This window comes from Rissa tridactyla, chromosome 1, assembly GCF_028500815.1.
Source record: "Rissa tridactyla isolate bRisTri1 chromosome 1, bRisTri1.patW.cur.20221130, whole genome shotgun sequence".
Classification (NCBI taxonomy): domain Eukaryota; kingdom Metazoa; phylum Chordata; class Aves; order Charadriiformes; family Laridae; genus Rissa; species Rissa tridactyla.
This window is the reverse complement of record NC_071466.1, coordinates 69910629-69933955: the sequence shown is the minus strand read 5'-3', so window position 1 is coordinate 69933955 and position 23327 is coordinate 69910629. Positions and strand designations below refer to the sequence as shown.

At 45.8% G+C, this 23327-nt stretch overlaps 1 protein-coding gene across 1 annotated transcript in view; it reads left to right on the top strand.

Moving 5' to 3' along the window:
* Positions 1-646: 646 nt before the first annotated feature.
* The window catches only part of LIMS1 (LIM zinc finger domain containing 1), a 76315-nt gene continuing 53634 nt past the window's right edge, over positions 647-23327 (top strand). The window contains exon 1 of the mRNA XM_054207409.1: positions 647-782. Coding sequence (XP_054063384.1) covers positions 730-782 — 53 coding nt within the window. The 5' untranslated portion in view covers positions 647-729. The remainder of the gene's footprint in view (positions 783-23327) is intronic.

Here is a 23327-nt window from a genome sequence, read left to right as displayed (position 1 = left end):
GAGCGAGGTGCTGGCCTCTTCCCGACACTGTTCCTTATTAGTTCTGTTAAAACTTTTAAATACGTTGGTTAACAACGGAACCTTGCTCTGGTAAATACTCACCTAAACGTGTGTGGCGCCTTAAGGTGAGGCGACGGCTCTCTTGATAGAAGTGATACTGTATTACACAACCCCACGTAAGAAATACTACAAATACTTGCAATGGTTTTGACAGCAATTTTCTGTTCGGGGAAAAAAAAAACCAAACCAAAACCAGCAAACGATGCCCTCCAGCCCCTACTCCACGTAACTCCGCGGCGTCTCTTCCCTGCGCCCCCCCCCACCCAGGTCTGCCCGTGTGAGTTTCCCCATAAAAGGCGCAGATAAACCCCGATTCCAGGGATTCTCCCTGACCTCGCTTCCCCGCGGGCAGCAGCTGGACCCGCGTCCCCAGCCTTCGGCGGGGACTCGCCGCCTTTTACCGCGGGGGTGGGGTGGTGGCGAGGAGGGCTCACAGAGGGCCGGCCAAGCGCGGGAAACGGGGAGGTGTATGGAGTGGGGGGGGGCGACTGCCCTGGGCGGGGCCTGCCTGCGGCTCGCGGCGGCGGCGGCGGCAGCAGCAGCGCGCGGGGAGGGCGCCCCCCAGCGGCGGCGGCGGAGGGGGGCGCGGGCGGAGCGGCAGCTCAGCGCCATTACCGTCGCCCGGCCTGGCTCCTCCCGGCGGCAGCGGCGGCCGGCGGCGGCGGCGGGATGCTGGGGGTGACGGCGGCGGCGGCCGCGGCGGCGGGGATGAGCTGTAACAGGTAGGAGAGGCGCGGGGTTCGCCTGCCCTGTCCCGTCCCGCCTCCCGCGGCGGGCGGCAGCTGAGGGCGGCGCTTTGTCTCGGCGTGGCCGGGCCGCTGTCAACGGCTGCTGCTCGCTTGTGTGAAGGCCCCCTCAGGTCCCCCGTGGAAGGCGGCCCCCCCCCACACACACCCTCACCTTGCTCCCCACGGCGGGGCCGTGCGGGGCTGAGGGAGGCGGCGGCGCGCCCGGGCTTGGACGATCCCTGGGGCGGGCCGGTGTAGGGGATGGGGTTCCCCCTCCCTCGGTGAGGCTGGGGGTTCGCGGCCGTGCAGGTGTGTGCCCCCCCCTCCGTCTCGCCTCGGGAAGTTTTCGCTTGGCGGGGGGCAGCTTTCCCCTTCCCGGGGGGCAGAAATCCCTTCTGCCTTGTGCTCCCCCCCGCCTTGGGGGTGACGGTCCCACGGGGAGCGGTGGGGTGGCCTGCGCGTCCTCGTTACAGCAAACTGGGAATAACACACCAAAAACTCCAGTCTAACGCGTTTTGAACGGCCCTCGAGGACGGATTAACGCCCTTTGTATCAAAAGGCGTCCCTTTCCCGAGGGAGGTTAATTGTTTTAAAAGCGTGGTGCTAAATAACCCTGGGGTATTTATGCGGTGAGATGTGCCTGGTTTTATGCATACCCCACAATTAGTGAGTAGTCGTATCTTAGGGCAAGGTTAATGGGGATGGGTTACGGAGAGCGAAGGCTGTTTTTCTCATCACCCAGCCTTTCAAAGCCTTACCCATTGTAGTCGTTTCTTGGGAAGAAATGCCCCAAATTAAAGCACTTGGCAAGTGTTGTATTAATATGTTGAAATCTCCGGCCGAGGGAACGGAAAAGAGTGGCTTGGACTACGGGGCGCCCAGAGACTTTAGCCTTGCTAAAGACCTCCTTATCTTTTCGTGCCCAATTTCTGCCGTGAATTCCTGCAGCTCTACACCACGCCTTTGGAGAAAAGCTGTGGTGGCAGCAGCAAAGTCGAGCCGAGTCGGGGCTACTGCGGTGGCACCCTGTGCCAGCGTGCAGTGGGGTGGGCTATGGAGCCAGTGCTGCTCCCGGGGTCAGCATCCCAATGTCCCCATGGGCAAGGGAGGGGAAGCAGCAGGATCTGGCCATCCTTGACCAGCTTTAGCTGTGCAGGCATGTACTGAAAAAGAGAAGGTAACACGATTCAGGTGTCCATGTGTATTAAGGTAACTGTTTTTTCTTCAGTTGCTCCCAAAGCCGCTTGCTTTTTTAGCAGGTGATGGGTGCTTCCAGGCCAGGTTTCTTTCTGCCTTCCCCAAAGTGTCCTAGTTGTCAGTATTCATGCTACGAGTGTCAGTCTCTTGCAACTGCGAGGATCTGCTCCGCACAGGTGCTTCAGTTACAGTGGAGCCTGCCTCGCTGGGTAAATAGAGCAATTACATATTTGGCATCTGTTCTGCTGAAGTTGTCAGGGAGCAAGCCAGCTGCCCTGCTGCTACACGCTTCCCAGGATATGTACGAACTAGGCTACACCCCTGGTGCGGCGAGAAATTTTGGGACAAAGTCAGGCTAGAGCCTACACTTGTGGAAACTTGCTGAGACGAAGTAGCAGAGCGCTCTGGTGGGAGCCCACCTCAGTCAGAGCTGACTGGGGGGACCCTCTTCATCACAAAACACACATGGTGCATCCCACGGGTGGCTGGCACATCTAGGGAAGTGGCAGAGCGCCCATCCCGGTGACTCGAGCATCCTTCCCCAGCAGCGGGGATGAGCCCTGCTGCCTCCTGACTGAGCAAATCCTCCCACGGTTGAGAGTCAGCCTGCTGCTGATGGGCTCTGAATATGGACTGCTGTCCCAGCAAGGGCTGGACGTGGGGCCCCTTGGTCCCCACTGTCCCTCTCTGCTCTCCGTTTGGTTGGGTGAATCGTGGTATGGGGGACAAGGGGCTGTGCTGTGGTTAAGGAGGTGAAGGTGCTGTGGGGTTGATTCTTGCAGGGGCCGTGGCTTGAGGGAGTGGAGGGAGCTGCTGGCTGGGATGGGCAGGGCTGTTCCCACCTGGCATGGTGGGGAGAGGCTGTGGGGTCACCTCCTTGGGGGGAGACGGTTGCAGGACTTCTGGCCGAGAGGGCGTTTCTTTACATGATTCCAGTCTGTTGCGGTCAAAATAAAACAAAAGGGCAGGGTTTGTGTAAGATACATTTTGATTTGGTAAATGCAAAGGGAGGAGGTTAAAAATTGGTGCATTTTTCTTGTTCTGATTCTGTGGGGAAAAAAAACACACTAAAAATGCAAATGTTTCATTCAAACCCACTTTTTAACAAAATATAAGGTGACCTCCAAAGCTTCTGCAGGCTAAAACTCCTAAGGGACTTTGAATCGCAACTTTTTGCTCTGATTTAGGGAGTTAGAATAATCTAAGTTTTGGGGAAGAAAACAAAAAAGGAAAGAATCATTTGAGGTCTCTCTCCAGATTTGATACACAGAAGAGGAGCAGACATCTGGTCAGCAGGTACGCGCACGGGGTTCGTTATTGTCCTCTGAAATACCCTTCTTTTTAACTTTGCTGGTTTGGTTCTTTTTTTCCTTCTCCACTTTATGGAGGCTTTTTGCACTCCAGTTGCTGCCACGGCTTTTGTTTCGCAATGAAAGGGACTTGCAGGCTGGCACTGGTAACCTGAGCGCCTGTTTCCCGAGGCACGGCCATCGTGCTCGGCATCAGGCTGAGAGATCAGACTGTGCCCCAGAGGAGGGGGCTTTGGGCGTGGAGGGATGCATGGGTCACCCTGTAGCTGGGACAATGATGGGTAGCCATTTGGGATTCAACTTTTGAGCTGAGACTGTGTGAGTTGGGGCTTTTTTTAAGGGGGGGTAGAGGGGATTGTGGGCAGCTTTTCCAGATGGTTGTGCTGAACTCATCTTGGTGTGTTATCATTGGAATGAGTTTCTTGTGAAAAACATTAGCTTGCAGTTCAGAACCATTATTATCTTAAGCTTTTGTAGTTTCCTAGCACAAACTAAGTAGTTCTTTGTAACAGTAAATACAGGCCAGCATGCAGTAAAATATTGAACAAAGCAAGCTCCTCTTCCTCTTTATTCAAAGCATAGCTACTTGAAAAACTAGCATAGACTCGCTGGGATTACAGCTCTTGTTCCGCTGGAGACTATGAAGCTCCAAAATTTGGGTAAATGATGCTGCAGTTTGATCTCAGTTGTTATGCAGGGGTCTTTTTCTTAGCACTGGCTCCATACAGTTACTGCAGGGGAACTGTTAATGGCCCACAATATACGGAGGATGGTTTGCGTAGTTAACAAATTATTTTTCAAGTTGCAATGAAATATTTATTATTGAAGCACTTAAGGCAGGCTTTTCAGCGCTGGCAATTGTGGCTTCATGCTAAGTGTGTTAGGTTAGACATCCTGATTCATCTGTGTTTTGTTCTCCTCCAAAGCCCGGTTTAAAGGTTTTTCATTCCATAGCATAATGCAGTCTCTTATTAATTTTCAGTATAGAGACTCTTTAACTATTAGCTGTGCTAAAAGCTGCTTGATAGATTGTGGGGAAGTTACTCACGTCAGGTCTTTCCATGATGGCAATCAGGTGCTGATGACAAGGAAAAATCAAACTGACAGTCACGTTTTTATAGCCAAAGCCTTCCCTTGTATAAGCTGTCCATAGCATGAATCCAGCAGCCGCCTATGTGCTCTGCTGTGCTTGTTCTTTTAGAGATGTGTTACAGTGCATATCTCTGTTACCGCTTGTGCAGAGAGGCTGGTGTTGAGGCAGAAAGGGTGGAAAAGGGATGAGAAGGTCCTAATTCAATTTGACAATTAGAGAAAACATAGCAGGGGACTGTGCCCTGGGGTTAATACTCTTCTTCATATTAGGACACTCCTTTGCAATTACGTCAGCGTTCCCCTTCCTGAAGTGTCTAAGTCTTTATTGAAAATGTCTGCTTATGTTTTTTAAGCAGATAGAGGGAACAAAAATATTGTAATTTCCTTGGCTGTTTTTGTGTACCTTGATGACCCTTTATGTGAAACAGTTTGATGATTTTGTCTCAGCACCTGGAGACCACGGGTGAGGTCCAGAGGGCGGAAGCTGATGGTGTGCCCAGCGATAAACTTTTTACAGGTCAAGTGGACCTCTTGCCTGCAGTATGAAACCACATTCCTCTGTGAAAATGGCATGGTCTGGAGTATCCTAGGGTGCATGAAAAATAGTGTCACAAGGCCAGCACCCAGGATGAGATTTTATGCTCTATATTTTTCATGTTAATTGCTTTTCCTTATATTTTATATAAGAACTCCTTGAATTCCAGCTTTAATCATCCTTTTTTCCATTGCTTTTTAACTCATTAAAAACCCCCACCTTCCACTTCTACAGAATTTGATAAGAAGGCAAGTCCTACGTCACTTGGTGCATTTAGGGTTGTTTCAATCACTGCTTGCATTAAATAGTTTGAAGAACTGAGAACACACTGGTGGATGAGCTTTTAATTGAGTTAAACCTAAACTGGTGGGAACAATACAGTTAAAACCTTGGGGTTTATTGCTCACATCATGGATGGGGAGTCAGTGTGGATAATCTGAGAAACTAAGGCAATGTAATGATTTTATGAATGTTTCCTGGGTGGCCTCTGAGCAGCATGGGGAAGCTACTGCGCTGAGAATTATAAGGGTTTTCTGTATTAATATATTGTTTTAGTGTAGTTGGGGGCACTGGGAAAGACCACAGCAAAGCCATGCAGTAACGCCAGCAAATATTTGGGAGGCAACAACATGGCAGCGTGGCTCCCATCCAGACCCCACGCTGACATGCAACAGCTGTGCGATTGATGTGGGGAGAGAAAACCATGCAGAGAAAATAGTTTCAAATCCGCCCTGGGAGTGGGAAAGAGAGCCTCAACACTTTGCAAGGACTCTGGGGGGGCTTGGCCGTCCCTGCTGGGGCTGGGTGCTGCCCGGCAGGGACAAGGGACCGGCTGTCAGCCTCTTGCTTTCTGGAGCCACAGCATCCCCGAGTCCTCCCTCGGTGTCTCCTGGCGCGCTCCCCACCTCTGATTTGGGGATGAAAAATACAGCTTGGCAGGCAGGGCGGCACGGGCTGCCAGCCGGCGCTGCTGGGGGAAGGCGGCCCTTGCAGATTCAGGGCTGAATCAGCACAGCAGCCTCCGCTTGCAAAACCCTCCGGTTTTGGTGGATCCTCCGTCATGAGGAAACGCTTGCAAATAGGCACGTTTTTCAGTTTGAACACTGTGCGCTTCTGAACTGCGTTGGCAGCAGGACAGATTTGGGTTTTGTGGCAGAGAGATCAACATTTGTGCTGGATTAAGTCATTTATTTTTGCCAGGGTCTGCTGGTAAGTAGGCTGAGATTCACTCGGCAGCAGTCCTCTCCCAGACACAGCTCTGACCAGTGTCACAAAGCAGGACAGGGTGTCTCTGGGCCATGCCAAGGCAGCTGCTCTTCCCACAGGTGGCAATTACAGAGACATTTTAATTAAGCATGTGGTTGCGCTGCAGCTGACCGGGGTGACCCGCATGCACCGGTTCTCCAACATCTCTCGTGCCAGCACCAGGGACTTGAGCCAGCTGAAAACCCACGGTGAGAGAGATTGGTAGATATATAGATTTGTGCCTGGGATGTATAGCGGCATTAAAGGTGGGATTCTGTGAGGAGGTGTTTTGATCTAAAGAAGGAGGGAGCAGTGTTGGTTTGTGGTCTGGATTGGGGCTGGGGACAGCCTGCAGCCGTCCCGGGTGCAGTGTTGGGAAGGGGCATGTCCATGCTCTGTTGCACTGGAAGAGGGATTGCTTGCTGCAGGTTGTTCAAGGAGGATCACCTGCGTATTTTTGCTTGCTGCTGTTGCAAGCACACTTGAGTATGTTCTTTCTGCTGCTTGTTGTCTCCTCCTACAGCCCTGCCTGAAGCGACACCACCCCAGCAGTGGTGTTGTCATAGGACTAGTTTGCAAAAATTCGCTTTCAGAGTGCTTGGAGGAAGGAGACCCCATGTTCTGTCCCCGTGACACGCAGGTTATAGTCGGAAAGGGCATGGAGAAAGAACAGTGACACATCAATGCCTGTTTAAATCTACCTAACATTTGTTGGCATGACATGACTTTGTGATCTGAAGGTTCCCAGGGGCTTGCTTCAGCCACTGCTTTGAGGTCCTAGAGGAACTGGATGCTTTTCATGCCCGCTTGTGCCGTTGAGAAAAAAAATGGAGCAAGAGCTGTGCCTGTGAGGTCTCACGGGCTGAATCCCACCACATGGAGACCCAACTGTGGGCATCCATGGCGCACGTGGCTGCTTGCTTTTTCTTCGCAAGCCCTGTACCGGGAGACAAGGCAAGCTGCTGTGGGAAAAGGGGCTTGATGGGAGCTGTGGGTGAGCTTCACGGGGGCTGAAAGGAAAAGGGCAGGAGCTTCTCAAGTGCAACATTTCTATAATACTTTTAAACATCCCAGAAAACGAAGTTTTTTTCCTTTTGAAAGTATATGCAGTTGCAAGAGAGAGGCAATATTCTGATAATATGAGAAAGGAATCAAAGCGGATCATTTTAAAGCTGGTGCTCTTAAGAAAAAGCAGACTTCCGAAATCTTTGTTCCTTCATTCACATTTTTTTCCTTTTTGTTAGTCAGCCTCAGGAAATGAGAACATTCTTTTGGCTTTCCGTGCCTGAGTCACATCTTATATATATCTCTGTCTATATATAAAAATATGTTATAACATCTGGAGATGTTTGTTTCGGAGAGGTACTTGTTTTGTATTAGGGTATCTGAGCTTTAAATGTTTGTACACAGTGGGATGTTTCCAGTTTCCCATACTTCTCTGATTACAAGGATATGTATATTGCTGTCAGAAAAGTCAAGGGAAATGATCTGATAACCTAGGGAATAAACAAACAAGTAAAAGTAAAGCCTTCAAAGAAAGTGAGAATTTGCTATTTCTTTCAAAAATTAAACTATCAAAGTAGTTGTTTCATGTGAGTTGCATCCAAATATGTAGCTCTTCAATGTTTGCCAAGTAGATTTTAAAAGAAAAAAAAAGTGTGAGGAGGAAAATTGGAAAATCCCAGTAGCTCTTTTGTTGGTCTTTGGGGAAAAAAAAAAAAGGAAGTAATTAAAAGCTTATTATACTCCTCTCTGCCGTTCAGTGAGCTGACACTCGGTGGGCTCTGGCAGTGCTCTGCGTGCACGGCGGGGTCTCGCTGCCTCTCTCTGTCCTCCCACCCGGGTCACATGGGGATCGTGAGACTCCGTTTTAAAAGGAAAAAAAAAATCCATTTAGTTTAACTAAAGGCCAAATATTTAACTTGAGCGGGGGAGGTGGTGGGATTTAGGAGAACAAATTAAATTTCCACCCTTGGTTGTTTAAGGTAGTACACCAAAAATGATGGGAGACCAGGGACAGTAGGCGCCGGTGGTGTCCCATGCAGAGACAGATGGTGGGATGGTGGCAGGGGCATGAGGAGAAGATTCCCAACAGGCTCCACCCATCTCTGGGCGTTCACGGCAGCTTCTCCTCCTGCAGCTTCCACTGAAATGCCCTTGAGTTTATGGCTCAGATAAGAAACCTCTCACTGATCAAATATTTTGATTGCATCCTGGCCTTCCTGTTAGTTTCTCTGATCTTTTCTCATCAGTGGATCATAGTGGACTTTCAAAAGTCTTGCTTGTTGAAATAGTTGTATAAATATGGTACTCAGGGTAGTGTTGTTTAGAAAAGTACTTATCTCCCGGAAGAAATTCTGCCTCCTTTTGCCCTTTCAGTGTGCTCGTTTTTCCATTATACATCAAAGAAGTGTGTTTTCTATAATTATATCAAAGAATAGCACCTTATTGTTAATTGTTTGAAATAATCTAAAGGCTGGTGGGCCTTATTCTTTTGGCTGATTTCCTGCTTATTCAAACACTGAAGAGCTCTTTCAGGTTCAAATTTAAAAAAAAATATATAAAAGAAACCCGTAGAGCCAAGACAGTCTTTGGGGGAATCTGATGGGCTTGCAGCCCTGGGATGAATCCCCCTCTGTTGAAATCTCCAGCAGTTACAATTTCTCTTTTTTCCAAGAGAAAAGGCTGCCCTTCTCCCCAGGCATCCCACTTATGTGATGTCCCCCATGAAATGGCATTGTTCAACCCCTCTCAATGCCGTGCTGGGAGCTGGATGTCTTCAGGCGGTGGCACAAAGCCGTCTGGTGTTGCCCAGCTGAGTTTAGCTTCAGAGTGCGGACAGGGAGGTGGGGGGATGAGTTTTGCCATAGCTTTGCAGTCAGATGAAGCGAGGGAGGAGGGATAAAATAATTGCTGGTGGCTACGTACAGCGTAAGCCCAAAGGTCAGAGTTTCCAAACTTTGTCTAAGACTGAAAGCCGCATTTTCCTTATTGTCGCATGCAGGATGGGAATGATCGCCCTGACATCTCTAGTGGGACCTGGAGAGGGTCCGCAGGTTGTCAGCCGTGGGGGGTGTTCGATGTGCCAGGCTCTGGCTGGGTCACTACAGATCCCAGCATTCTTCTTAAGGGAAGGCAGGATGGTCCTCGGTGCCAGCTCACGTCCGAGGCAAACCTCACCCAGCAGATGCTGCTCTCCAAATCCATCCCTTCCCAGCCTGCATTAAACCTATTGCTCAACCAGGGCTTCGTTTCGAGAAGTGCAGAGAAAATTAAGTGCTGTTTTAAGTGTCGTGTATTAACGACCCTGCATCATTTTGATGCAGGTGAAACTCTTTGTGCTTGCGATTCCTTAGCTGATACACTGCAAGGGGGAAATAATTTGGATTTCTTGTGTGGAACTGAATCTGAGTCACAAATGTGAAAATTATTATTTTTGATGTTTAGCATGCTGAGATGGGTAAACAGTACAGTTAAGAGGATCCTTGACATTACCCTTGGGAAAATTACCAGAACATGATAAAATGGCAGAGGATCCAGGCACTATAATATTGCATTATTGCTCAGATTTCATGAGAAAGCTTTCTGCTCACCTTGGGCTATTTATTCATTTATAAATAGCTTTGTGAACCTGTATTTAAAAGAGGGATTAAGGGACTTTAATGCTATTGCATGGTATTGATGTCTTTTCAGAGCAGTTTCAGCATGGACAGATTCACAAGGTAGGCAGAAGTACAAAATGAGTGTTTTGTGTCATCTGAGGTAAAATTTGTTTAGTCCTTTTTACCCAATGGATTTTGATAACGTGTAGCTGTGTAGTGGCTTGATTTACATAATGGATTTTCTGTTAAGTCTATAAGCACAGAGTTTAAAATGTGCAGCAATGTTACTTCCATGCATGTACAAAAATAAGCGCTGGAGTCTGCAGAAGGGAAGTGATGGGGAAGATGCTGGGTTATAAGTCACTGCGTGCCCAGCAGAGCCACCGCGGCCATCACAGCCATCACTTGGACGAGTAGGGTGGTGGCAACATGGCGTTAGGAGGTCTCTGTGGGGAGAAGGGCTCCACACTGTCGGAGGAGGAACCACGCCAACGAGAGCTGTCTTCTGGTGTCCCACCCATGTAGGCATGGAGGATGTTGGTGATACCAATGTTAAGCAGAGGGTTTTTCTCTCCTATGTTGACTAATTCTCCTGTTTGGTTTGCATTACAGATATTTACCAGTTCTCCCTGCCACACTGTGGGGAGAATGTAATGAAAAACTGCTGAATCCATATTTTCTAACACATGGTTAATTCATTTTCATGGAAGTGTGTGCACAATGAGCAGGGCCTCAGTTCCAGATCGAAAGGTTTTCCATCAAACTTGGGAAAACTAAGTTATCCACTCTGTGTTCTTGGTTTAAATAATAATGTTCTTGTAGCTGGTCTTGGGGATGCAAAAGAGAGGCAGGGTCTACCTGAAATAGAAGGAAATTCTTAGTTCATCACCCTAAAGATACATTGATCTGCATTCTACCGAAAGGTCTGAAGTTCATCTGAAGTTCATGTTCATATAAAGTTCAAAAAGCCCCCCAAAAGTGTCTGTGACATCAATATCTAATATTTCAGATTGGAGTGTGAATTTTCATTAGTGCTTGAGTGGAAATGTTGCAAGGATGTTAACAACTGCATTTACTGAAAACTTTGTTTCATTTGCTTTTTTCGGTATGATATTAACAGAAATCAGCGAGGACAAAGAGCTCACAATACTTGTCTCAAATATTCTTATCTTAAAGTGAACATTAAACATTTATAGAAAGGACATGCTTGTTTTTCGGAAATTCATAAACAGTGAAATGTATCTAAGTAAGAATAATTGTATTAATTTATTTAGTCTGAAGACAATATAGTCCCAATCACACAGAGCACTTGAGTTAAATTCCTGCGTTCACTTGGGTCAAGTTACAAGTTTAAATTTTCGTTTCCTTGGATCCAAGAGCTCAAGTGCATGGAGCTGGCATGTCATGCATCTCCAGTAACAGGGCCTGGGTTCACCCTTGTTGTCCATGGCTCATGCGACTATTAAACTGCATCTCTGCTACTGTATTCTCTTTCTTGAGAGATACCTATGTCACAGCATGTGAAGCATTTAAACCAACCAAACAAGTAAAAGAGTGGCAGGAGAATATGTAGATTTTTTTTTTTTTTTAAGTGATTCTGCCATAAATTATTCCATAACTCTATTCATTGTGTACAAGCAGGTGTTGCAATAGGATGTTGTCTCCAAAATATTACTAGCAATTGCCTGGTCAGGTGTATAAACAAACACAGGATGCCTCTACTGAAGTCTTCCTTCCGAAGCAAGAAATGCATCAACAAGAATTGCTAACATTTTAAAACCTCAGTGGATGATGGTACAGCAACAAAAGCACTGTGGCAAGGGGTGCTTCGGTTCTGCCTGTTGCCTTCACACTTTGCCATTGCTGGCATTTTTCTCTCTGGATGCTTGAAAGTCGCAGCTGCCCCTTGGCAGGTTGATGCTGCCGGTACCTGAAGAGAAGGCAGTGGCGTGGCACCATGCAGCTGTGGGAGGCGTGTGAAATGGCCACTCGGTGAGCGATAAAAGTTACAGTCGGCATCTCTGGACCCTCCTGCCAGGTCTGTCCTGATGGTCTTCATGCAAAATTTGCTCTGTATAAGTAACAAAGGAGTTGAGAGAAACAGTGGCGGCATCTGGGGATGTCCAAACACAGGGCAGCGGTCGGCAGCCCACACAGTGGTGCGGGTGTGGGAACCCTCCTGGCAACCTCACCAGATGGTGATACCACCTCCTCTGTCTTTTCTCAACACCAAAAGAATTTATTTTCTTTCTTATGTACCTTATCTCTTACATCACCTTATCGTGGCATGCTAGGATGTTTAATTTCTTAACAGCTCTGGTGTATCCTTTTGCTTTGCTTCTGTAAATATGCGTTTTCTGTGCTAACACATACGTGCTTTCACAGAGGACGTCTTCAGTGCTTTGTCAACCTGAACCATAGCAGTGGCTTTCTCTTCCTCTTCAGCACACAGGCACGAGGCCACGCTATGAACCCATTGCACTAATAACTTGTGTACAGGGAGGGGAGAAGAGAGGAAACTGCAGCTCAAGTCAGGAATTGTTTGCTTATTTATTAGTTATGAAGAGCCAAACTGAGGTCATTTCTAGCTAACTGGCCAACGTGCTACCGCTTGCTTCTCTTGAGCTCTCTCTGCAGAGTCACTGTCTGCATCAGCCCTCTCTGGCTGTATCTTGTGGGAGGTGAGGCCAGCAACCCAGGGAGGATGAAGATTAAATTGCCCCACATTTTTTCCCAGGAATACAGGAGCGTTTTTTAAGAATACGGAAGTGTCTTCTACAGGGGAAGAAATGTGTTCATCTCTCAAAATTGGAGGAGTGGGATTCAGAAAGAGTTTGTGTGCATTGCCATGTCAAGAGGGAAATGAGATGGACCACCAGCTGCCTTTTGCATATTTTTTTTTAAGTAGAGCAACTTTTGCAGAGGTATTTTAAAATGGGATGGTTTACTTCCTTTTCTGCTGCTTGTCAGTGATATGGAAATACCCAAGGACCAGGTTTTAAGAATATTCTTCCCCCTGCCTCTTTTTATTTCTTTTTTATTTTTAACTCTAAAACTGTCAGTTTTATCTTTCCTGACTCCTACATCTGGAAGATTTGGGGCATGCTTGTTGAGAACGGACATCAATTTGTCCAGCTACAAAACCATCTGTGAACAAACCCTAGGGTTTTACTGTGACATCCCACTTGCTGTTGCTGTTGTCATGTTAATAGCTTTTCAGTCAGATAAGAGTTTCGTAGCCTAGACAGGAACTGAATTTCTAATGGAGAAAATAAACTTCCCAAAAAGTAAAAAAAAAAAAAAAGTTTTGATTATAAAATGATTGTCCTGATTTATCTTCCTGCCAGCTTCTATAATAAAAGTTGAAATGATTACCCATAAGAAATACAGCTGATTTTTCCCTTACTCAGAATCAAGATCCTTTCAAATCCGCAGGACATATTTTATTAACTTCAATAAAAATAGGTGAGTGGAGCTTTGTGACAATTCCACAAGACTGCATGCATGTAAATAGAGAATTCTGCTCCAGTTTAAAGCAATATTTGATTATCTTCTGCATGTCATTAGGAACACAGAAATACCTCAAGTCGTATGTTTAATCACTTGTTGTTTAATGTTTCTGGTAACATGCAAATGCTAGAGGTTAGTGTGATTAACTGATTCGGTGCTGATGGATTACAGCAAATCTTTCCCAATTCTCCTTGAAGCCAGTAGAAATTCTTTTGTTCTGTTTAGTTTGGCTAAACTTGCTTGGTTTAGACTCAAGGGTCTGTAACTGGAACATTAGTGGTCAAATCAGGCAAAATACCTCCTAATTCTTGGGAAGTATTTCTGTCGTTTTTGAAAGCTTGCTCCTGCGTCTCAGATAAGAGATGAAGCTATTGCTGTTTCGAGTTAGTTTTGTCTGGATGGTACAGTAAGGTCAGTCTCGTAACAGTTAAAGCTCAGGGGGATATTTTCCTAATGTATTGTTTCTCATATTTAAAGAAGAGCAGCTGCTTGTTAGATAAATGGGTACAGCATGCCTGCCCAGTGTCACATCCCCGTGCCCACAGATAAATGCCTTCAGTTGAAGATGTCATAGCTTGGATTTTACACCTGGTAAAGTATGTTTTGTATAATCTACGTCTTGCTTATAACTAGTAACCAAAGCTGTTTCAGCTTTTTTTGTTTTCCATACAAAAGATCTGAATTTAATTAAAAAGTAATTGTTGTAGTATATGATCCTATAATTTTATTTACAGCATTTTTCAGCAGATCTTGGCAACGCCCTTTTGTTGCCATAATTGGGTTTGCATAGTTTGGCAAACCATCATGCAAATGTAAAAGTGAGAAATAAAACGAAAGTCCGGACCTGCAGGCTATAAAAAGCGAGTCAGCGCAGGTCTGCTTGCTTGGAAGGTTGGCACCCAAATGACACTTCGGTTTCAGTCTTCTGCAGCAGAGTATTAAGAAGTTGTGTATTAACCCAGTGTAGTGCTAACTGGTATCATTTAATTTCCATTTTTATCCTAGTAGCCACTTGGCTGATGACCTGCGTGCTGTTCTTTCAGCTTTGGTGCAAATGAAATGGTTACGGATGGGTAAGCAAGAGGGGGGTGCCTGTTCACAGGAGAGTGTGTTGTGTTTGTGAAAGGGAGCCGCGTTTTGGGTTGGCAGTGGAGCGGCTACTGTGAGTGGGTGGGAATGGGATGGGGTGGGAGCCTGTGGGACTGTGGGGTCCTGGTGACCTGCCTGTGAGCCACACTCTGCCTCTGGCAGAGGGGAGGTCCAGGTGATCTCCTGGGCACGCGTGGGTCCGGTCTGAGGAGTGGCCGCCTGTGCCGCAGACTGGTGGTGTTTTGCAGTAATTAAATTTTGTCAAAGCCAGAACTCCAAGAAAGGGAGAGCAGGGGAGGGGTGCTGCACCTTGTAGCACTGCTTGGTGAATGATGTACATGAACGTAACAGCCGCAGGGAAGCTGGCATTTATACATCAGCTTGGCCAAGTGGTGCATCCCACAAGCAGCAGGGCTTTGAAATGTCTGTGGCGGGGCACTTTGGTACTGAAGAGGGTAAAGAAGGAAGGAAGGAAGGAAGGAAAAGATAAAACTTATAATGTCTAAGTCACTGTGGTTTCTAAGGTGCCTGGTTTATTTGTACTGCTTGCTCAATGTTTCTTGTGTTACTTGGCATTATACCAGTAGTTTTCAATGACATTAGGAACAGCACATTGGGATTTAATGTTAGAAACAGGATTTCTGTTCATTTGGTATCATCCCCCACTGCCCTGTGAAATAGAATTGATTCTGGACAAACTATGATTTATCCATTAAGTTGCTGAAACTGTAATCTATGTGGGTGTTGTGTTGCATTTCAGTTCCTAATTAATGTATGCAAGGCTGGTGATTTCTGCTGAATGCTGAGCACCAGTTTGGGCTGCTCAGAGCTGCCGGTTATTATATCCTTTATAAATATGTGTGGAAGAGACAATTTCTGAAGGGGACAGTTGCAAGGCAAGGTTGGAATGGAAGATTTGCTACCCTGCCAGTAACAGTGGCAACCAAATGTGATATTAAATAGATGCTTGGACTACTTTGGCTTCCCCTCATCAGTATTGCTGTCGTAGCATCCCCAAAAGCAAGGGAATGTGAGAGGGGGTGCTTTGATTACAATGATTGCTAAAAGCCAGCAAAATTAGAAGGACATCTCTGCTGCAAGGAGGTTTTTGGAAAGGTCTCCTTCCCTCAGGCTTATTTTGTGGCCATGCAGTCTTCCGCAGGAGCAGGGTGGTGAAGTGCCTCGGTCCATCCTGGTCTCCGCGCTCAGCTCGGTCGTGCTGCCTCCGTGTGAGGCTGCTCTTGTGGCCCAGCCTCGCAGGTGTGGTGGTGGTGACAAGGTTTAGCTCTGGGAGCAGAGGACAAAAGGATCTTCTGAAAAGTGAGTTGACCAGCTTTGAGTCTGTATGCTGGTCGTTGTTTCACCTGCATTCTCACTGTGTTCCTGGAGGGATGACAGATCTTGCTTGGCCTCTCCCCAAGCACTCCAAAGGGCGAAAGATGACTAACCACAAAAAAATGGTGTTTATTTGAGAGGTTTAAAAACTTATGTTTTGTGCAGTAATTGGAAAAAATGCCTAACTTCATGCATGTTGCAAGTTATCTGTCCTCTAAATCTTTTTTCTGAGGGAGAGTTATAATGGTGATGCTCTACGATGGGTCATCCAGGCAGGAATCCAGACTTTTAAATTTCTAGAGTATGTTGTGCATGGCCTTGACATTTGAAATGTTGCCTTAGGAGTACAGGCTAGCATTTTTAGATATGCTTTATTCGAGTTAAAAGTATTGGCAAATTTTCATTTATGCTATAAGCAACTTCGATTCTTGTCCCAGTTTCTGAAAGCAAGAAACTGCTGGTGATGTTCAGGGGCACACATTATGTGTAGGTTAAGTGTAGCTTAGGGCTGGATTTACACCTGTGTATGATGCTGCTCTGTGGGACAAACGTGGTCAGGCATAGGCACTAATGATAATTGGGCAGAGCTGAGTTTTGGGTTGGCAGTTTATCCCACAGTTTAATTGGGCAGAGCACACAACACAGAATTTATGCCAGCTGTGGGAAGACTGATGATAACTTCATGTTAGTAGGTTTTATACCAGGACAGGTCACCTGCCAATATTTTTTAAAAATATCTGATCTGGGTAGGAGAGTTTATAGTGGGCTGGTACTCAGCACCATGCTGCTGCAGCATGTTTGATCCTGCCTGAGGAGCTGTGAAATGGGCTATGCATTAACTGTGTCTCTGAACTGTGACTTCAAGGAGATGCAGCTTGCTGAAGGTCAGACAGCAGGGCCAGGAATGGTATACAGATTTGTCGTTGTTGTTCGTTCAGGGGAAAAGAGCTTAAAAGCAAACACACACAAGCAGCAAACAAAGGAAGCCTTTGCTTTGCCAATGCCTTGCTTTAAGAACATCAACAATGAGGTGCTCTTGAACTGGCATCTCTCTCCTGTCTTAGCAGGGAAAACAGTCTCTGTTGTTCCTTCTGGTGGCTGTTTTACAAACCCTTTGTTTTTACACTCTTAGTTATAGGTTGATTGGACTGATTATTCTGGATTTGGGAGGTGCCTTTGAACAGTCTTGAGCATATACCAATATTGCATAAAGCAACCTTCTCCCCCCTGAGTGGAGGATGTTGCTCTGAACCCAGAAGTGTGATGTTCTCCTCCAGCTCCCCATTGGGAGGTTGATGGCAGTGTAACACAGTCCCAGCAGTGACATTGTGACATTCATCCCTCCCTTTGGGTAGGTATGTGCTATTTGGCATGGTTGGCCAATATAACTCCTTAAGATTTTATTAAAAGAATTGATTTCTATTGTACTTTATCCAAGTACAAACAACCTATTAATGAAGATCTCCATAGCTGAGAGGAATCAGCTGGAAATCCTGTGGCTGATCTGAGCATAAGGAAAGTTTTATCTTCATTTGTCTTTCTTCCTTTTTGCCTCTTACTTCCAGCATCTAATTGCTGTTCCATGGTTCCTGGCACTGGTGGTTAAAGCTGAGGGCTGATCGCTTTTTTATTTTTAATATCTTGTGACCTCTATAGGCTGAAAGTCAGGACATGGAGAGTCCAGAATTGAAAGGAACTTTGGGCCACTTTTAGTGTGTTCTTTGTGGAAATAAGATTTAATTTCAAGTTTTAGGTACAGGATAGTTCAAGTTAATTTAAATCAGGATAATTTAAAAGCTGATTTTCTGTAATGATACCAGGAAGAGAAGGCTCTGGATTAGGAGTCCCATTTTTTTGAACTGCTGAGCATCTGAAGCCATTCTCAATCATTTCAGCAGAAGTTCAGATTTATTTCCCCAACTATATTTCTGAAGGTGCTCCCCTTGGTCTCGCTTCCATTTCACATAATATATTTCATATAGTACTGGTGTATATCATCTTCTCTGTCTGTATTACTGTCTTGAATCCATTTACAGGAATTCTGTGCTTTTTTTCTCCAAGCATTTACTGCTAACCACTAATAAATCTGGAACATATTGAGGCTTGGTGGGATGTTGGGCTTTCCAGGATGAAACTTCATTGTTTCCCGTTACAGGCTGTGGTTGGCAATTGCCTTTCCCTCCCTCCCACTGTCGGTTGTCTGAAGTCCTCTCTTACTGCACCAGCTTTTTCTACCCAAGCTGTTCCTGCTTGTTCATACATTTGTCCCCCCTTCCTGCCGGTGTCTCTTCCCAGGGTGGTCCTGCTGGAAAACGTGCCCGCAGTCGCTCCTGCATGAGGGGCAGAAGGCTCCTGGCACAGGCTTTCCCAAATCCCATCTGAACTGTTTCATTTGCAGTAACTGTGAGAAGTTTAAGTACTAGAAGAGCAGCCAGGCGCCCAGCATGAAGCATAATATTTGAAATAAATCAAGAGTACACGCCCATCACATCTTTTACTGAATTCTCATTTTCACCCATCTTTTTTTTTTCATTTTAAGCACTTAGGATAAGAAGTGTCTTTTTCCATTTTTGTAACTACCCAGTATATTTTGAAGCTCTTACATAAACAAGAAGTAGTGAAAAACGTGTCTCTTAAATCTCTAGTTGTTGCAGATGCCAGCATTAAGTAGTGAGTTTCGCTAGCTGCAGCCTGGCTGACTGTCTCTTCCCAGGTTTAACGTTCACAGTCACATCGGAACTAAAGACGACAAAAAGCCTCCATTTTTCTTCTGATTGCCCCTGCTCACAGGTCGTAGCACAGCAGAGCTGTAACCCCCCCACAGTGATGGGGTGGTAGCCCGGGCGAGGCAGGGAGTGGGCCGCGTGGGAGATGCTGTGGGGAGATGGACTCCCACAGCTGAGCTCAGCTCCCTGCTGCCGAGCAAGGTTTGGTTTTGGTTTGGTTTTTTTTTTAAATAAAAACTTCCTTTGCGTTTTTTTTCCTTTAAGTTGAGGGAACCCAAATTGGTTTTCCATGTGTTGTTTCAGATGAAAATGCTTTTCTGTCAAAAGAAGTAGTGGAAAATTTTTTGAGTATTATTCAAAGACCTTTATTTGTTTTCCCCTAGGCTTACTCTTTACTTTGGACTGATGCCTTGTTTTTCAGTAGCAGATCAGAGCTACCAAAAAAAGGTGTCTGCTAGACAAGCAGAGTAACTTTTTAAAAATTAATTTGGTACTCTCTTCATACATCAAGAGTGATAATTGTATGTTATTGGCATTGCCATGATCTAAAAATGGTAGTAAAATAATGATTCTTTGGGCAGGCACTTTTTTGCTGTCCTGAATGAATTCTCATATGGCCTGTGTTCAAAATAACTTGGCATCCTTGCAGCTGTGTATTACTTAGAAAGCAAGAAAGTAAATTTTGGAAGTAACTTCTTTCTATTATTGGAATATCTAGTACACAAAATTAGTGTTTACTTTTTGTTAGGCACAACATCTGGGGATTTCAGTTTCTTCTGCTAAATCTTATCTTCAAATTAGGGTGGTGATGGTTATTCTGAAAGAAGTACATCAGATTTTTTTGGAGCCGTATGGCAGCAGTATTTTTAAATAAGTTCCTAATAAGTTTTGAGTGTTTATGGAAGTTCCAGGTTAAAGCATATTTCCTTCTAGGGCTTATGTTTTCTTCATCTATTCCTATCATTATTACAAACGTATAACTTATGATAGGGGAAGGAATTAAGGGAAAAAATAAGTATAGGATTCTAACATGAGTTCTGGTATTGCCCTTATTCTTCTACATTTGCCCTATTTTCCACACATAAAATTGACCTGTACCTTACCTCACATCTGATGTTAAGTTAATATTTATATTTATTTATATACTGAATAATTGATGTACTACTGAACTTCATGACTTGCTATTTTATAGCAGTTAGAAGTAAATGGAAGTGAAAACGGAAATGCCTGTTGTCAGAGGAAGCACAAATGATGTGCCAAAACCCCACTGCAGATTAGTACTGATTTTAGACCTCAGTTTTTAACTGCTTGTTGAGGGTATGCCGTGACAGTAATTCTTTATCCGAACATGATCATTTATATGCATAACACACCTCCTGTGTGGCCCATATTTCGATTGCTTCTAGGATCTCTGTGAATGCTCCTTCTTCACATTCTTTCATGAAGGGTGTGTGTCCCAAGAGGCTTTAAAAATTACTTTTAAGGGAAAAAATTTCTGAGAAATACCACACCCTCTTACTCCAAAAAAGCCTTATGCTGTTTTTCTTTTGGTTAGGTTTTTTTTGCTTCATGCTATCTGAAGGTTGCCCTGGAGTATTTGATGGTGGTACTGGCATAAGGGCCCACATGATGGGTCGGTACCAGGGGGCAGATGGCAGTTGATGTGTTCATATTCCTATTAAATCATTGGTGAGCTGTGCATGGGGTCATCCTTAAAGTTAAACCTAAAAAATCACCTCCTTTAAATCCAAACAAGGATGGTTACCCCAGTTTATCCAAGTCAATTTGAAACGTCTCTTAAATCACTGCAGTCTTCACGCGTGAACAAATGCACTTGCTCTCTGGCTGTTCATGTGCCCTTCATTTTTGCCATGAACCTTCCCCCAGCAGAGCCCACAAGCACTGTTTTTCTTGTGATGGCTTCCTGAGGAGACAGAACTACAGAAGGGTAGAACTTGATGTGATCCTTATTTTAGTCCCTGCCAAGGAGAGCAGGCTGTGGAGGGGGCTCTGTGGGGACAACTTTCCTTGGACAAGCATTTCAGAGAAGACTGGGTGAAACAAAAAAGGGAACAGAGGGCATGCGAAGGTACAACCTCCTGCTCTAGACCTCATTTCCTGTCTGCTTCATCATTTGTCTGTGAATTTCTTCAGCTGACACTTGGGTTTCAGCAGTTGTCTGCTGGTTGTCCATCTGTGTCCTGCGTCTGGCACCAAGTGGCCACTGTCACCATGTTATCTGGTACAGCACTCTCCAAAGGGGATGCGTGCACAGGACGATGCATTGGGGTGCGAGAAGAAAATATTGGGACTTCAGTAGTACACACACATAATTTATAAACAAATAAATATACATATATTGAGGATGCATGCTCAAAAGTTTTTACTGGTAGGTGTACATGATGAAAATAGTTTGGAGACCACTGCTTTAACAGATGGAAAAACAGTTCTTTCTTCTTTCCCCTTATTTGCCCCGATTATGGCTCAGCTAAATTGAGCCCTCTGCATATACAGCCTCCTTCCAGCTTATAGACGCTGTGTAATGAAATGAACCCCCCAGGTAACTCAGCTGAAAACCACCCCTTCTCCAAGAGAAGATGTAAATGAAGGGGTCTGTCTGAAAGGGAAGCATGCTTGCAGGCTGCCTCTCCAATGCAATTAATTGAAATGCATCCATGTGATCTTTTCCTTTTGATTTGAATGGGAGCTCATTGGTTTACCATTGCAGGCAAAAGAGCTGTTTTCTTCTCCTAAAGTGAAATGCCTGATATCCAATGCTCTATTTATTGAGGCCGGTTAAGGGGAGGAAAGGTGGAGGGGCACAGCCAGGCAGCGAGGTTAGGGAGCAAGTGTGTGCCAAAACTTGCAGGGCTGTTGGGAAGCAGCAAACGCGGAGGCGAGGTGACTTGGGCGGCGTCCCTACTGATCTGGCCCACCGTGCCTTCCAGCCCAGATTCCTTCTGTCCCACCACACCTTTTCTCTTGGAGCAGTGCTTGCCTGCCCTCTCCGAAAATGAAAAAGTGTGAGCCCGCCAAGGCACTTTGGAAGATGGCCTTTGCTGGGGATCCTGCTCACCTGGGTTTGTGCTAATGATCCCCACCTGGGTGCGATTCACTTCTCTTTGCACCGCCTGGTATAAACACTCAGGCAGAGGAGCATCTGAGGGAACTGGGGTTGTTCAGCCTGGAGAAAAGGAGGCTGAGGGGAGACCTTATTGCTCTTTACAACTACCTGAAAGGAGATTGTAGCGAGGTGGGGTCGGCCTCTTCTCCCAAGTAACAGGTGATATGACAAGAGGAAACGGCCTCAAGTTGTGCCAGGGGAGGCTTAGATTAGATATTAGGAAAAATTTTTACGCTGAAGGGGTTGTTAAGCATTGGAACAGGCTGCCCAGGGAAGTGGTTGAGGCACCATGCCTGGAGGTTTTTAAAAGACGGGTAGACATAGTGCTTGGCAATATGGTTTAGTGATGGTTTTTGTCAGTATTAGGTTGATGATTGGGCTCGATGATCTGAAAGGCCCCTTCCAACTTAGGCAATTCTATGATTCTAAAGGAGTAGGGAAAAGGAGTGGGATAGATGGACACCCCCTGTCTAGCTGTGTCCCTAGCTTTCAGAGACAGCTCTTAAATACCAGAGAACCCAGCCCGGCTGGCAGACAGGCTGCAAATCCAGCTGAGGTGGGACTGCGCTGCTCATGAGTGCTTTGCTCACAAGCTTGAGAGCCCTAAAGTCCTTCCCTTTTGCTCAAGTTAAGCTATTCTGGGTTTTGGTTTGTGGGGTTTTTTTTCTCCCTTTCTTTTTAACTGAACAGCCTTTCTGCTAGAGCGTATGCCGAGGTTACATGGGGTCTGAGGTGAGGTTGCAAACCCAGAGTGGGATCTGGTCCCCTGCACTGCACCTCTCCCGCTCCTTTGCCTTTGGTAAGTGTCTCAGGTCCCAGGCTGCCAGCCGAGCCTCACGGTACCGCCCTGTCTTGCAGGAGTGCTCCAGGGAAAATAGTTTAAGGACCATGAGATGCTCAAACACTGGAGTCAGTACACAGTAGAGGGAAGCAGCCAGTGGAGAGCTGTGGTATGTAAAGAGGTTTGTCATCTGGGGAATGGGTCCCTGCCTTGACAGTCCTGCCTTGACATTCCCTTCTTCTTACCTAAAATAAGCAAAATCAGGTAATACTGTCACAGGAGTACAATTCTGGCGTTAACAGTGTGTTTAATATCCCACAGGTGGAATTGCAAAAAAAAAAAGTGTTGATACAAATTTACTAAATTCATTCATTTTATTATTTAGTGCTAAGCAGTAGGGTGACTGAACTTGATTTATAATGAAAGTGGTTTTGTTTCCCCTTAATGATGACTTTTGTTACAGCCAGCACAATGTAGCAGTAGGTTACCCAGCAGATATGACTGCTCTGCTTTGCTGTAAGGTGTCCCTATTTTTCAGGGGAAAAAAATAAATGAGTCAAATGATAGCGCCAGCTTGGAAAGTTACCGCATAGCTGCTGTCACATAAAGCAGTATAAATTGCAAGAGCTTTAAAATATGGGCAATATGTGTACCGACTTTCTACAAACTAGCACTCTTAGTGATTGCCGGTAGCAATTACGCCAGAGCTTTATGCTTGTAAGGTCAAACACAAGACTTTAATGGTGAGTGATTACAGATAAGTTTTTTGGGGGTTTATCTTCTGAAGGATATCCTTTTGCTTCTTACCGGCTTAAACATTCTACACACACTCCTCCCTCTCCCTTGCTGCTCTTTCCCACTGCACTACTGCAAGAGCACTGATAAGGAAAATAAGTCCCTGGATAAGCCAGTGGGTGAGAGGAAGAAGATGCTGAGGAAGGAGGGGAGGGTGGGCAGGGCCTGGCAATCTGCCTAGGTGACGGAAGGGGAGCT